The following is a 15,858-nucleotide window of genomic DNA, read 5'->3' on the forward strand; positions in this document are numbered from 1 at the left end:
TGCACTGTAATGCTATAATAATACCCTAGTGGACAGCAGGTTAATATTGATTAACACCATTAATAAACAAAAAAATATAATACATTTAGCTGTAAAATACTAATTATATTTAGCACATACTCCACAGCACTTGTGAACTCTCCAAGTGCTGTACAATCAACAGAGAGATGGGTAAATATTAGATGCTTTATTAATAGGAGGAATCTGGAGAAGGGGAGGGCCTGGCCATGGATAAAGCTTTTTAGAACACTGAGGTTACACTTACATGGAGTAGCCTAGAGGCAGCACAGCTATGTTCATGTGGGTGTATCTCTGTGTTTCAGTTCAGAGCAGGGGCAGATCAGGTGAGCAACAGTGGCCCTTCACTCCATGGAACGAGACTGGAGGTGGCCTGCAGTTACAAAAAGCCCAAAAATGTGTGCGATGCAGACACCACCTCCTCAGCACCAAATGCCTTGTTCCACAGACCCACTGCTTGGGTCCTCACTACCAGTGAATATACATACAGGTGGCAGGATCCTGCCAGAGCTGGGAAGTGCTGCACGAACACACACTGAATGTCCCTGGCCAGCCCTAAGCAGCTCTCTGCCATGTACACCCCCGTCTTACACACCTCTTCATCCTCCCCAACTCCGGTCCATCATAGCTACCTCAGCAAAAGAATAAGGAGCTTCCTGCACTCTTTGCTAATACAGCACAAGCAGTCATCAGTAAACAACATCTGCTATCCCAGCCCCGAGGACAGAGCAGCACTTGGAGAAGGGACGAGTGGGACATGAAGACAAGCTTGCCCCTTCACACAGGGCTGCAAAGGCTGATGTAACTGGTTTGGTTTCAAGTAATGACATCATAGAACTGTCCAACAGCCCCTTGACCCAGAGCTCCTCAGGAAGGAGTCTACAGTGTGCTCCTTCATAGGTACAACCAGGCCTGCCGGTATCTAAGGGGAGTTGCCGTGTGTTGCTCCTGAGACCTGTGCCTGTAGTCATGGCTACATGTGGTGCCTGCAGCGCAGGAGATGAAAGGAGACCACGCAAGTGGAAACCTCCCTTCAGCAACAGCGATGCTCTGCCGGGGGAGGAAAAATGGTGGCATCACAAAGGAACCTGCCTTCACTTTTCCAGGCTTCTCTGTTATTAGCTAAACATTCAGTGGGAATAATAGTGGGAAGGGCAGCATGGAGACAAGCATGAAGGAAAATATGTGTACAGAAATTGCAGTTATTTATTGTTTACTACACCCTGAATGAGCACAGTATTGTAAGCTGATTTTTTTTAAAAAAATAATAAGAGATTCTGCAGGAATGACTTATCTAACTGGAAGGATAAAATAAATGCTTTATTGTGTCTGCATGAGCCTTTGGTGTGATTGTCAGTAGTACCAAATGTGATCATTACTGGAGGAATAAACTACTTGTCTGTGACCTCTCATAATTTTCAGATATGATTCAAAACAGCTTCCTGCAGCATGCCAGGGAACAAATCAGCACTGGGAAAAGAGAGGGCAGAGCAGAGCCTGGGTAACATCACCTCTGCTGACAGGCACCTGCAAAACCCTCCCGTCAGAGCACGGCGACAGCCTTGCGGGGGACCCGCAGGTTACACTTCAGATGTGGGCTTTACGTAGGTGAAAATTGCAGAGTGCCTGTTTAGGAGCACAGTTATTTCTCTCTACAGACCTCTGGAAACTTCAAATCATGTAAATAAAAAGGAAACATTATATTACCAGGATATCATGAAACATAATTGTTTGTAAAGGTCTTTGAGATCGTCTGGAGAAAATGTTACAGAAATACATTAATGAAATTCTTCTTACTAGCACAGCTATGTAACAAGATCTTCTATTATTTTATGTTCTAAGTGACCAACAAAGACAACTTTCTGACATTAAGACCAACACAAGCATTTACTTCTGGAAGGTATAAGATATATATAATACATAAGATACTTCAGTAAGACGTAAGTTTATATGCATACCACAAACTACTGTTATGTGTCTCAGTTGGGCCATAAACCGGTTGTGCCTTTAACGTTTCTCCTTGTGACTCACATTTGCTAATAACAACAGAGGACTGCTTTAATTCTGCTTTTAGCAACAAGACTATTAGCAAGCACTTAATCAGAAGAAGATTGTTTATTCTTTTCCTCAAAATGCAGAGAATTTTTTTATATGTAACAAACGGAAATAAACTGAGACTAAAGACACAGTAGAAAAATACGGGGAGTCATTACAGTCATTCACTTCTGTCAGTAGAAAGTGGTTGGTAACCGGCCAGGCATCGGGATGCCTCGTCCCCTGAGCTAAGTTTGGACCAGACACCCACTTGATTTCCTGTCTGAGCCTCACATTGCTGCTGCCTGCAGAAGAAGTTCCAGTCACTTCTGATTAGAGAGAGACCAAACAGTCTTACTTTTAAAGAAAGGTGAATATAGCACTCCACTTAAAACCTGCTTTTCAGCACTTCACTTCTTTCTTGGGATGCAGGAGCTGGGAAATTCACTCTTTCTGACTTCCCTGAAGCTTTTTCACTGCAGAAATTGTATTTGTGGGGCACCAGTAATAGACAATTCAAAGAAGTTATCCTCCCCTTCTACAGATTTTGACTTAAAAAAAGAAACAACTTACTGTTATATCCGAACTCAAACTATCTACCTATAAAGCAGATAAGCCTGCAAAATGAAACATCTGAGAGCTGGAAAAGTCTTGAATTAATGCTGTCTATGTAGTCTTGTCTTCCTTGTACATGCTGTTTATGATACACAACTTAATTCCGCAACCATGTCACATTTCTATGCTCCTTGTAGTAGTTATGGAATACTCCTTATTATATCCATATTCAATGTCATTTTTGTTACATCTCATCTAAATAGCCCAAACATTTGAATTGGGAATTCCTTCTGACTATTCTTGTGGTACTCTCCTTGTAGAATCTTAGTGTTTTACAATGTTGAAAAATGAAATTTTACAAGATCCCCCAGAAGTGAAAGTAACAATATAACCCTCATTTAATGTGATCAGGAGTGAAAGTAACAATAAAACCCCCATTTTAATGTTGATCAGATAAGGCATGTCACAACCTGTTGACTTCTCCTAAATTTGGACTTTTAGCTTTACACATCAAGATGGTGACATCTTTCCAGAGAGCTCAGCAATTCTCTCTCTTCAAAGAGCAATGCACTCACTCTCAGGTCTGTATGTGATTACTTCGAACTAATGCAAACAAGATCACAGATGTTTCCCTTTGACACTCAGGAAATAAACAAAACCTGGATGTGACTTTTAGAGTCTTGCACAGAAACCCTATAGCAAAAGCAGGGATAAAATCCAATTATCTAGGACTACACTCAGTTTCTTTAGTCAGAATCTTTCGTTTTTTTTCCCTGCAATTTCCTGCCACATTTACACATTGCTGAAGTAATACAAACAACATCGTTACAAAGTTTGGTCTTCTTGGAGATTATTGTCCTACTCATGTGCTGAATGAGGCAAGGCTCTTGTGGCCAGCTTAGCATGTGATCCCATAATTAGAAACAGCACCAGAAGAAGAACAAGACCATTTCTATTAGCCAATAACTTACTCAGTTTTGGCTACTCCAGAGTGACTTGCAAAATCAAATAAAATTTCCAGAATACTTCCAGCTGCAAAATTCAGACAACAGGCACAATACCTCCCTTCTATTCAATCATTTAAGTTAGGCTTCCTATTCAGTTTTAATTTCTAGCTACAATTAGCAATCATCCACTTCATGGATAGGCTCAGCAGATCGCAATTTTATCTTTCACACCTCCATCCCACTGAAACTGCCCAGTGGCTGACGAAGAAGACCTGATGCGGAAGGAGCAGAGCAGAAAAGATAAGAAGATATGCTAAAACCGAGCATAAATTACAACTGCTGGTAAACATGAGTAACCAAGAATAAAAATTGAATTTGACAGTTGATTTTCAGTAGAAATAAAAATAAATTCTACCAAGACTGCTCGGAGGAGGCTGTTCTAACCACAAGGTATATGACATTCTGGCCGATTTGATGCTATTTCACTTGACATAAATAAGTAAATTTTTTTCACCGAACCACAAGGAGAGCCTAAGAAGGATTTTTGTAACATCCTAGTCAGGGCACACGGTTTGGAAATGAAAAGTCTTGATTCCACTTCATGCTCCAAAAAATGTTTAAATTTTTTTCCAGAGACTGAAGCAGCTTCCAATGAAAAACATCCTGCCACAAATCACGGCAGTAGGGGCAGGGGAGGTGAGGGTATCCAGCTCCCAGAAGGAAACTAATTTCCTGGTAATTTGGGTATTTGTTTTCTACAGCAGAGGCAAGACCAAACCCCTTGATCCATAATTATGATCTGTGCTTTTCCAGCTAAGCTGCTGTAGCAGCTCCCCAAAGCTCTGGTGCACTTTGGTGCAATGAACACTGAATATGTCCCTTGATTTACACTGCCTTTGAAATGCCACTACAGAAATCCTTTGCCTCTTTCTTTTGTTTCTGTTTCCCATTCAGTCTGATATGAATCAAAATAGCTTTCAGTTTGGTGGCTAGGCTGAAAAATACATTATCTAAACAGCTCAAATCATAATATCTACATGTAAGAAAGGGCAGGCTTAATCCACCCTCCTGAATTTGAATGCTAATTTTTCATTGTATTGTATGTTCTCCTAGTTATATAAAGAAAATGGTGTATTTCCTTAGAGATGGAGAAATCAGCAGGACCTAGAACTCCACAGTGATAACACAGACCTTCTCTATGCAAGCTATAGGGACAACCAGTAGCAGTGGTAGCAGGCTATCATTCCTGGGGGTCATTCTAGTAGAGGGCAGTGAAAGAGACACAGGTGTGTTCAGTTATTTGTAAATAGCTGATATTTTAAATGTCAGTGCCTTGGACTGTGCCAGCTTGCAACCAGACCCAGCTCTCATTACTTGATGGCACCATTACGGTAGTTTCTTGAATGATTTTTCTATGTGTAAACTGTCATGAAACTCCTAGGTGCTCAAAATGAATTGGTCCAATGAGCAATTCTTGACATTGGAGAACCTGTTTCTTTAAGCCTGGCTCTCCTGTAACACTGATCTACTTGTAGAAGTAGTTTTAATAGAAAACAGAACCTACACACACTCAAAGACAGTGACAATAACCTCTGTCATTAGAGTAAAGAAATGCAGAACAGACTTTTTGATTTACATGGAGTTGCTCTATAAGTTTAGGATAAGTATATAATTTTACACCTTTTTGAATCCAGCCTTCTCGCTATCCTCTTGCACAATTGCGGACCACACTTGTACCATTCTAGGGGAAAAATAAAATTGAACTCAGCAGCATGCCAGTTGGGCATCAGGTTGGCAAAGCATGTGCCATAGCCAGGCTTGTTGAGGCCAACTGGCCAATCCTTAGAGACAAATGAGATCTGAGACTGGGGATCTTGAGCTGGAGCCAGAAACCTGTTAGCTGCAGATAATATTAGGCAAGCTGGGGAACTTGAACTTTGGATAAAGGGAATGGATTCCTCCAGGTCTTTTTCCTTCTCGCCTCTTCAATCTCTGTCTGGAGTAAGGAATTTCTTGTCTCCAAGCTTTCTGTAAAAGCAAATCCTGAACTCACATGTTGGCCAACTGATACCTGGGTGTGTATAAATCTATAGGGCATGTGTGTTTATATGTAGGGTGTGTTCATAACTATTTATACTTATATATACACAGAGAAATCCTATACATACGTGTACAAAATTATATATAGAGAGAGAAGGTGTATGTGTGTTTATCAGTTTATAGTGAATACATATTGGTCACTTTTAATTGAGTCCAGTGCCCGTGTCAACCTGCACTTTCACATCTGAGGGAATGACTTCAGGTACCTTTAGGGAAAGAGAGATACAGCAACTCAGATTCAGTAACACAGATGAACTGCATATGCTGCAAATGCAGAGGAATGCTGGTCTTCTGGAACAGCTACTGACTGTTGCGTATGAGAAAAAATTACAGGTAGTCATAGTAAAAGTACCTACCCATTCAGGAGTATGAAGGTTGGGCTGATCTGGCACAGTTCCATAAGTGGGAATAATCACTTGTTTCAGTTCCAAGACTAAAAATAAATACAAAAATTTAAAATATTTTAGCATTTTGTGTTTATTTATTTATTTATTTCATGGTTTGTAGAGAAGTCATTTTATTGCACTTATTTAGTGTTTCAGAAGCAGAATGTTTGTGTCTTATACTTCAGTTATAATCAGAAGGTGGCAAGAGATCAAAAGATAAATTTCACCAGGATGACAAGCTAATGCTAGGAGAGCAACCTGATCAAGCTGCAGTGATGCAAAGTAACGCTTTGCTAGTATGTGCTATTTAGTATTTCAGAAACTCCAGCCACACTCTAGCAGAAGTTATGTTTATCTTTTAATGAATAAGGGTACCAGAACAATCTCCACTTGCACAAATAATGCTGGCTCATGCTGACTGTATTGTCAGGCAATAAAAAATTACAGCACCAGGGAATTCTTCAGAAATCCTAGAATGGGTGCGATACCGACAGTGGTGTTGTAACATTCACTCTATAACAGGAATGATTTTCACATAATGGAAAAACACACCTACAAGTTCAATGTGTTTTGATGCCCCAGTGACTTCTCATCCATTTCCCCAATACCTGCTAAAAACCAACAACATGCAAACTGAATTGGTTTCCTAAAAATGCAGCCAAAAAAACTATGTCTTGAAGTATGTATCTCTATGATACCATTATCAAGCACACAGGGAAATCTCGTCACCACTGGATAATGCACAAATTCATCCTAACAAAGCCACTGGAAATAAGTTACAAAAGCTCTACAGTCGCTGCAAGGAATTGGTTTTAGTTGCTTAACAAATCGGGTTTTAAGAAGAAGTCAGATAACAGCCTGAGGCTGAAGATAACATCAAGTGGCTGAAAGGAGAACGCTGCTTTCTGCCTGTGCATGGCAGGCAGATGGAACCCGTGCGTTATTTTCAGATCCTTAAACAGAGAAGTGTCTTAACCTAGTCTGTCCTGCACTGACAAACGGGGCATGGATACCAACAGTACCTAAATGTTGTCTGGAAAGGATAGCCTCAACTTATCAAAAAACACTGTAATACTATAAGAAAATCCCCAAACTCTAAAATAATCTAATCTATAGTTCTCTTAGAAGGATAGCTAAATACTCATTAGATCCAATGCCAGGACAAGCATAATTGAAATGCCTGTTTTGTTTTGCCTTTTTTTTTTTTTTTTTGGCTTAAAAACTTCATTGATATGTGACCAAATTCTCAAGAATTTTTAAGATTTTTTTTTTCCACTGACGATGCTCATTTATACCAGCTGAAGATATATCAAAACTCTTAGAGTATAACAAGACTGCCATTTACAAATCAACAGAATTCCCTCATGGCCTCTAAGTAGCTGAATTCTCTGGTTTAAATACTCTTTCACTGAGTTTGGTAGGGACTTGGTTCCAGATGTTGAGCTGTCAGTTTTCAGATCTCTGCTGTGGTGATATTGTATACTCTGGGGAGCAGACAAAAGCAAGTCCATGAATTTTTCCACCAACATCGCTTCAGAAACATTTGAGTCATAACCCGAAGGTTGGCCCAGTTGAATAATCAAAGTCCGTGAGCTCTCAAAAACATTAACATATTTAGAAACATTTCCCAGCATTTAAAAACAGAGCAGGAAAATGTGGGTTATTGCAGCACAAAAACGCCACATGGTGAGACCATAATATGAGAACTCAGAAAACATGAGCCTGTCTCAGCAGCTACTGCAAGATTGCTGTGAAAGCACGTCATTATATTTTAATGGATTCAGCTCAAACTAGTGTGGGAAGGGCAAATACATATCCTTGATCTCAGTGTAATGGACATCACCCGACATTCCTTAGGGCATTCTTTATTTTCTGTCTGGGCACAAAGATATCCAGATACAAAGTGCTTCTGAAAACCCACAGAAGAGGGAATGTTTCTGCCTGCATATAATGGGCAGGATGAAGAAGAAATATAAGCATCTTGCTTTGAAATATAAACATCTACTCTGGAACTCTGTGTGTCATTACACAAAACAAGCAGATGTGGGCACAGAAACATCAATTGTAGATGTTTATGTTCTAATATTCAGCTAAATAAAGCAAAGAAGGTGTAAGGAAACAAAGAAATCTACTTCATTTGTGCTGGCATCCTCTGATTTGAATTGACCCATACATCAACTTCTATCTTCAAGCAATCCTGGCAACATGTGCTTTTGTCAGAACATTTTATCTAATTTCTTTCAATTGTAGTAATAGATTTTGCATTCCTGTTCAGTGATACCAGTTGGTCTTTGATCTAGACCTTACAAAAGATGCTGTTGTGAAAATTTTAAGTACCGTATCAGTGCATGTTACTTTACAAGAACATCTCAGTGGTATCTGAGCTGCTAGTATACCAGTGGTATACCCAGCTGCCTGGAGATTATTCTGCAATCCAGGACACTGAATTGCGCTGTCAATATTTCATAACTTACCTCAAATATGCGTATATGCAAGTACTAAGAAGTCTATGTTAATCCTATGCTGCTTCTTTATAGCCTGTGCACATCCCATACTTTGGGTCTGGCCATGGGAGATGAATCCTGCTGTTGATTCTACCAGTGATTTGTTTTATGAGCTTTCTCTATGGCTTTGCTTTCTCACAGGTCAGACAGTATTTATTTCTGGATTGAATAAAGGTCCTAAAATTCCTTGAGAGCCAATGTAAAATGTCCATTCTGTCCATTAGTTAATTGATATTGACAGTGAATGGGTTTAGAAGTTCAATGACATTGAAAAATTCAATTTTTAAAGGCTTTCATGAACATTATTGCTAGCAATTTCTACATATTGCTACGGCAGAGGTGAGAGGTTACGGCACACTGGTAGGCATGGAAGATGCTTTTCCTTTGGAATAAAGAAGAATTAAACCTTTCATTGGAGTCTATTAGGAGCTGCCCAAAGTACAGGCAGCAGGGATGAAACACTGTTTTAGACTGTAAATTAAGAGGCCTGAGAATGGAAAAAAAGCAGTACCCAGAAGTGAAAACAACAATGCTGTCCAAAAAAAATTAATGACAAGAAAACCACAAAGATCTTGGATAAGATGATGTTTAAAAAGATCACTGGGGCTTGGCTGTATAAGCAAGGACAGTGCCAAGCATCCCTGAAGTTGCCAAACTTTTTGTGCCAAAGAAATTCTTGGCTATCATCGATTTATTCTCGAATGGAAACAATCAAAGGTGAAAAAGGGCAGCAGCACTCTTTAAGCTTGTAAATCACCTACATAAGTCAAACTAATAGACACAGAACTATTCTGAGAAGCCAAAAAGGTTTTACAACACCAAACTAATAGTACCCAGTACTTCACTTCCCTCAACAAACCTGTGAGACATTGCAAAGGACAAGATCTCAGCCCTGGCACTGAACACGGTACCTCATGAGAAATTACGAGTGTAAAGCTGGGAAGCGATGTATGGGATCCTCCAGGTCCCCAGGTGTTCCTTCTTTGCTATAGAGATCATATCACCTCTCACTTCTGGAATATTATGGAAGAGCACTGACTGTCTGTCACAGAAGTTTTAAAAAAAAGTTCCAAATTCTGTTTACAGGGGAAAAATAAATTAATAGAACATTGTGTTCTCCAAAGTAAAGAACTGATGTGCTCAAGAATATCTGCTCAGCCCCTCGGTAGGATTTGCCTGCTGCATAGTGAGGGTCCTCCATGAGCAGAGAAGTTTACAGTAAGGTTACAGAAACTCACTTGTTGCTAAACCGGAATGCAGTGCTAGGGCACATCAACTTATCCGCATTACCCAGCTGTGGGCACAATGCTGTCCCACAGCAAATGCAAGTGGAAAGCATGGGAGGAAAGAGTAGCAGATATTTACTGCAGGAGAAATCCGAATAGACGGTGTGTTTCAAACCCGCACTGTAGCTTAGCTCACAGCACTGCCCTTGTGCAGCTGTGCTTGAAACATCAACCTTCACTGAGTACAAAAATGTAAAACCATAGACACATTTAGGCCTTTTGCACCCAAATAGATTGCAAAGAAAATTAATATAATAAAAAAAATTTCTTTTACTGGAAAACATCACGAAATATTTGCATGAAATTTTTATCAGAATCGGCACATTCCCTGAAATGTTTGTTTGACAGTCCTGTCATCACATAAGAACAGAAAAAGTAGTCATTAGTAAAATCTGTCTGTCCTAATGAAAGTAAAATAAAAAGATAATATCAGTTTGTCATCATGAGGCTCACAGAACTGGATGGAGTAAAATTGTTCCCATCTACTGGGAAAAAACAGAAGACTCAAAGATGGTGGGTTTTGCCTTCCTAAGTAAAGGCTATTCTGCATCATACACCTCCCCAGAAAACAGAGCAACATTGTGGTAGTATCTCCCCATCTTGGCAGGCTGCATTCATGCTAGCAGAAGATCAGTTTTGTGATAACATAACTCACAGCACCCAAGAGGCAACCAAGCAAAAATCCCCACCTCAAAGGTACTACCTCAAAAGCCATGGGAAGGCATGAGGTAAAATACTGGATGTCAACTGAGTCCTGGAACAAATGAAAACTACTCTGAATCAAATCAGATTACTTTCATCTTATTTCATTAAAAATAAGAAACTACTACTGTCTGTAATAAAACAAATGTTTCAGAGAGATTCACCTTCTCAAAAGAGACGAGTATTGACATATCCAAGACAGGGTACAATGTGAAGAAATGGCAATCACTCCATCAAAACTGTGGAAATAATAATGATAGGAGAGCACCATTAGCAGGTTAATCAGTCTAAAGATCCAGCGTCATCCCTGAGTGCCAGCTGGGAACAGCAGTAAAGCCACTGTCCTGAAAGGGACTTGATGTAGATGGCAGCTTCCTTAAGAATGTCCAGCTTTTCATCTCTTGGTCCAAAAATAACAAAATTATGGTACTAAAGTATATGAACCTGTCCTGGCCTTTGGGGAGAGAAGAGGGGAAAGACGGAGACAAATTTATGCCATGTTATTTGAAACACCCCAGATCATAAAAATGCAGAGAACTGACAATACAAAGGAGTTTCCCTACTGAGCAAAGATTTTGCTTTCCCAAGTCTCAGCACTTGCCCAGAAAGAGAAGGTATTGTTATAAACATGACCACAAGCTCTGGGACTAAGAACAAAGAAAACTTTGAACATATGCTATTTAGACTAGAAAAAACAACTACTTTCATTCCTGTTAATTTATATCAGATTTTATATATTACCATATTAATTATATACATGTATAAAATCAATATATATTAAGACATTAATTATATAAGTATACACATTTTTTAAAAAAAAGTCTAATATTTACTACTAAAAAAGCCTATCAGAACAGATCATAACCCGTTTAAAAGTCTGATCATAGAACAAATATTTTTTCAGTTAAAAGTAAACTATTGAAGCCATATACGATATTTGCTGAAATCTGAAACAAAGTAAAACCATTGCACAAGTTGAATTTTTCTGGAAACATGAACTGCTGGGCTGATGTACTATTTTTTGACTGCCACAATCTCTTTTGCTGGTGCAGAATATTTCTTTATCATAGTTTATTTCATATGTTCAGTTCATTGGATAGGAGTATGCTTAGAGTTAAGAAACTATTTAGAAGCTGAAAAAGCTAGAATATGCATTTCCACTTTCAAATCTATGAATCAAAGAAAAAAAGAGACAATGAGATCTGTAGCTCTAAACCAAAATTAATTAAATGCCACTAACTGCCTTGAACTACTTCTTTTGTCAAAAAATTCAGTTTAAATGTAAAATATCCTTGGTGGTCTTGATCCTTATATATCAAGCCACACACAAAATAGTTTTGTTTAATCACCTAAAGTATTTAAAAGAAAAATAAAAAACATCAAGGGCTCCTTATCTAGGTTGGTATGTTAACCTAGTTTCTTTCACTTCACAGAGCAAATTAATAAAGCCAAAGAGTTAAGAAAAGAATGTCTTAGGTTAACCTTCCAAAATATAGGTCTAATATTTTTACTCTGCTCCTTGCTAGGTGGAGACATTATTATCGAGATATTATTGCTATATACAAGTCTGCCTGGATTGAAGTGACTTTTCCAGACTAGCTCTTCCCTGGAATACATCTTTTCTCCACTCACATATGAGGGAAGCTGTTACCATCACAAATTATCAATAGTTTTACCTCATTCTGCCAGAATACTATTGGCTTGCACTTAGTAGCATTCATTCTTTTAAGTTCAGTTATTTGACTGGAATGTGTTTAAATCAGTTTTATTTCATACTTGTAGAACTTATTTGAAGAATACTTACTACTAAATCCCACACTCTTCACTTTCTGAAAAATAACGTATTTGAAGTAAAATAGAATTATTTTTATAACAAACTATATGATTCCTATTATTTATAGTTGATAAAAGATCTATACAGCGGCGTACCATGTGAAAGTCTTTTTCTCTTCTTATGGTCACCTGCAGTCTTAAGGCACATGAGAAAACTGGTAACAATTAGTAATGCCAAAATGGCTTTCTAAGTGGTCAATAAATACATTCCTTGTGCACTCACAGCAGATCTGCAGTTATTATTAACCCAAAGCCTAAACTATGCCACATGATAAGAAAAACATTGATTTTCATTTCAGATGCCTAAACATACCCAATATGAAGCTATAGACACTATTGGATCACAAAGGAAGTGAAATGGCTTCCTTGGAAGATGATTCTTGTTTGGAAGACTATTTTTTCATTAAGTTATCTTCTCTTTCAGCTGTGCAAACAAAGGATTCGGAACATGTGGTATGACTTTCAAAAATAAATACTCTTTCATGACTAACCCTAAACAGGAAAACATTCAGTTGGGAATACAATACAGAATATTGTTAGTCCAACACCCCATGTCCTGAAACAGCCAGCTCAGAGTTAGGTTAGCTCACCAAAAATAATAAAGTAATTAGCAGGCAGTTATAGAACAAGAAATTAGACTTGGTGGAAAGGACTCTGCTGATAGCAGTGCCTAAATATTTAAGAGGCACTGAGCTGGAAGGTTTAAGGGGCTCAGTAACTAAATTGTCAAGCAGTTCTTATGTGTTCAGAGCTCAAAGTGGGACACTTGCCCAAAACCCATGGCAAAAATCCTAAATCATTTCAATGAGACCTGGACAAACCCCAGCTTCAGTTGTGAAAACAAACACTGGGCTAATGACTTTTTGGTTACAATTCTGTGAATCTAGAGAAATTTGCTGAAATGCAAACACTGGCTCCTGGTTTTCACTGCTGCAACGCACGCCAGAACCAACCTGTCTGCATCAGACACCAGCTGACCGTAAATCACTGCAGAAATTCAGTTGCTAATTAGGCTATTCCAAGTGCTTTTTCTGAAGCTAAACAATCTACCCACCTTCAGCTGAAATGGCTGTCAGAAAGAATTACTTTGGTTCTCTTCTGTCAATAGGCAATATATAGAGACAATTTTTGTTTTTAGAATGTATTAACATGCCTACATGGTATAATTTTAAACAGTATTTGGTATGCATATTGCTTGTACACTGAATGCATACATGTCAAACAGCTAGCTAGATTTGTCAGAGTATAAAATAATGGAATAAACTGATTAAGTCAGAAGGCTTCAGACTGATAATATTTTCAGGCATTAATTGCAGGTTGAAATATGGGCTTCAATCATTGTCTCTTCTCCACATACACTTTCTTATAATCTATTAAGTAATTTAAGTATATTAAAATGATGCAACAAATGGGCCTTCTTAAACTTTTCAATTAAGGGCTGCTTTAACTATATACGGAATCAGGTAGAAAACTGCTCTAATGTTGACTGTCAAATGAGTATGTTTCATGATTGATCGAATTATGTCACACAGTCATATATACTTTATTTCTTGAATTTTTAACAATAGTGCAAATATTGTCATTCCTGCTGCCAAAAATGCAAGTTCTTACTTTCTGTGGTTAAGAAAGGTAACTGTTTCAGTTACATTAAGAACATAAGACATAAGGGATCAGATGGGTCACTGAATCCAGCACAAACTTATAGACAACTTTGTTTTTTAGTTTTGTTAGTAGGAACTGAGAGAAAATGTTCTTTACTTGGAATAATCTGTTTAAGTCTGAAAAGGGGATCAAGAAGAACAGGCTGCTGTTTTCCTCTTGCAGTGCATAAAATCCAGGTGGCAGAGGATGAAATCCACTAATTCCAAAAACCCAAAGGGCACTAGGACAGATTTGCAGAAGGTGTTAGGCATATAAAGTTACAGATAAATTCCTGCTGCAGTATTTAAAAGAGTCAAAGCAGATTGACAGTTTTAATGCTAAATTATATCAAAGGCACTGTATGGCACTTAGTGACCAGAATGAATCCATCAATTTCATTAATTACAGTTAATGTTTCTCTTGCTTAATAAAATAAACACAACTTGTTTTATAGATGCACTTTCTTCTTAATTATACAACATATTTAAGCTAACTAATAAACAAGTTTGCATGTCGTTTTTCTCTATGGTTAATTACTTACCAATATGATGCATCTAAATACAAGTTCAGAGTAAGTAGTTATTATCTAGTAGATAAGCCATTCAACAACAAGAAGTTAAAAATCAGAGCAAGTACGCATCAAGCTATATACCTGCTCAAATTAATTAATGTCTATGGAATTAAAGAGGGGATGCAGACACCTAAAACAGGATTTAGGAGTCACCAAAACATTCGGGTCCAGAAGTACAAAGGCTATACAGGTTATTACTTATTATGACCTGTAAATTAAATCTCTAACTTCAATCATTTCACTTTGGTTAATACTGCTCTACATGGTAGAATCTGATTTTCAGGGCTCTTCAAAATAATAGAAATTTATAGCCAAATGTGGAAAGTGAGCAGATCAATAAGACTCTAAATTCACACTCACAAACACTGAAATAGTGCTGGTTCAATAGTCTCTGTCATCAGTGATCCTTATATGAAAGAAGACAAAGTAAGGGATTGGATCCTTGTCTTCCCATTCCAGAAGTGGTTCTTACTACACAAAAGATAACAGGTACATGATGGTATCACTTGATCTAGCACAGGAGGTGCTGGTGGATTTTGAAGCAAAGGAAGTAATTTTTCATTATAAAGCACAAATTGTTTTGCTTTCTTTTTCAGGACCCTGCCTCCTTTTGTACACAAGATAAGGCTGCAATGAGGATGACTCCAGGTTTGGCCAAGGAAGAGAACTTGTGTGTCTACACCTTTAACTTGCTTTTGCAAATGATGGATAGGATATAGAGACTGTAGGAAGATCAAAAGGAATAAAGATTATCTGACTGTCAAAGAATTTGTGTGCAGCCCTGGAGAAGTAGCCTATGTCCCAGCTTTAGGACCAAGTGATGGCGAGCAAGCTACTTGAACAAAGTCTTGCCCATCTTTCCATGCCAGGGTTTTCAAGCTCACTGCCGAGGGTGTTGCAGCCAGGAAGCTCAGCACTTTTACATTCATCATCAAGTTAGCTGGAGGAGTATGGTGCAGTACTTTGAATAGCAAGACTGGGAAATACTCTTCTTTCTGAAAAATCAGTGCCAAGGCTTTTTTGATTGATGAATATTTTTGGACAACCTTGTGTGAAACACAGAGAGTTTATCAGGGATAAACCCAGAACGGTGTTAATACCTGATTGTACTAAAGTGCTTGAAATGAATTATTTTCTTGTGGCCCTGCAGTAGACATGTCCTAGAGAGACCTACTGGTGGGATGCATGTCTCTCTGTTTAATGTCTTGTCTTTGCACAACCCATTCAGAAGTATTTTGCATTCCCCACATCTTATCACTTCAGCTGCCTTCATCCTTATCA

General features: G+C 38.3%; 1 protein-coding gene across 3 annotated transcripts in view; it reads right to left on the reverse strand.

The window, feature by feature from the left end:
* ANO6 (anoctamin 6) overlaps positions 1-15,858 on the reverse strand; it is a 77,557-nt gene that overhangs the window by 43,541 nt on the left and 18,158 nt on the right. The window contains exon 2 of one of the 3 annotated variants that reach the window (XM_065048605.1): positions 6,011-6,087. The exons of the other annotated variants lie outside the window; for them this stretch is intronic. Within the exon in view, the coding sequence (XP_064904677.1) occupies positions 6,011-6,087 (77 nt within the window). The remainder of the gene's footprint in view (positions 1-6,010; positions 6,088-15,858) is intronic. 3 annotated transcript variants of the gene reach the window in all.

Source organism: Columba livia, chromosome 1 (genome assembly GCF_036013475.1).
Source record: "Columba livia isolate bColLiv1 breed racing homer chromosome 1, bColLiv1.pat.W.v2, whole genome shotgun sequence".
Classification (NCBI taxonomy): Eukaryota; Metazoa; Chordata; class Aves; order Columbiformes; family Columbidae; genus Columba; species Columba livia.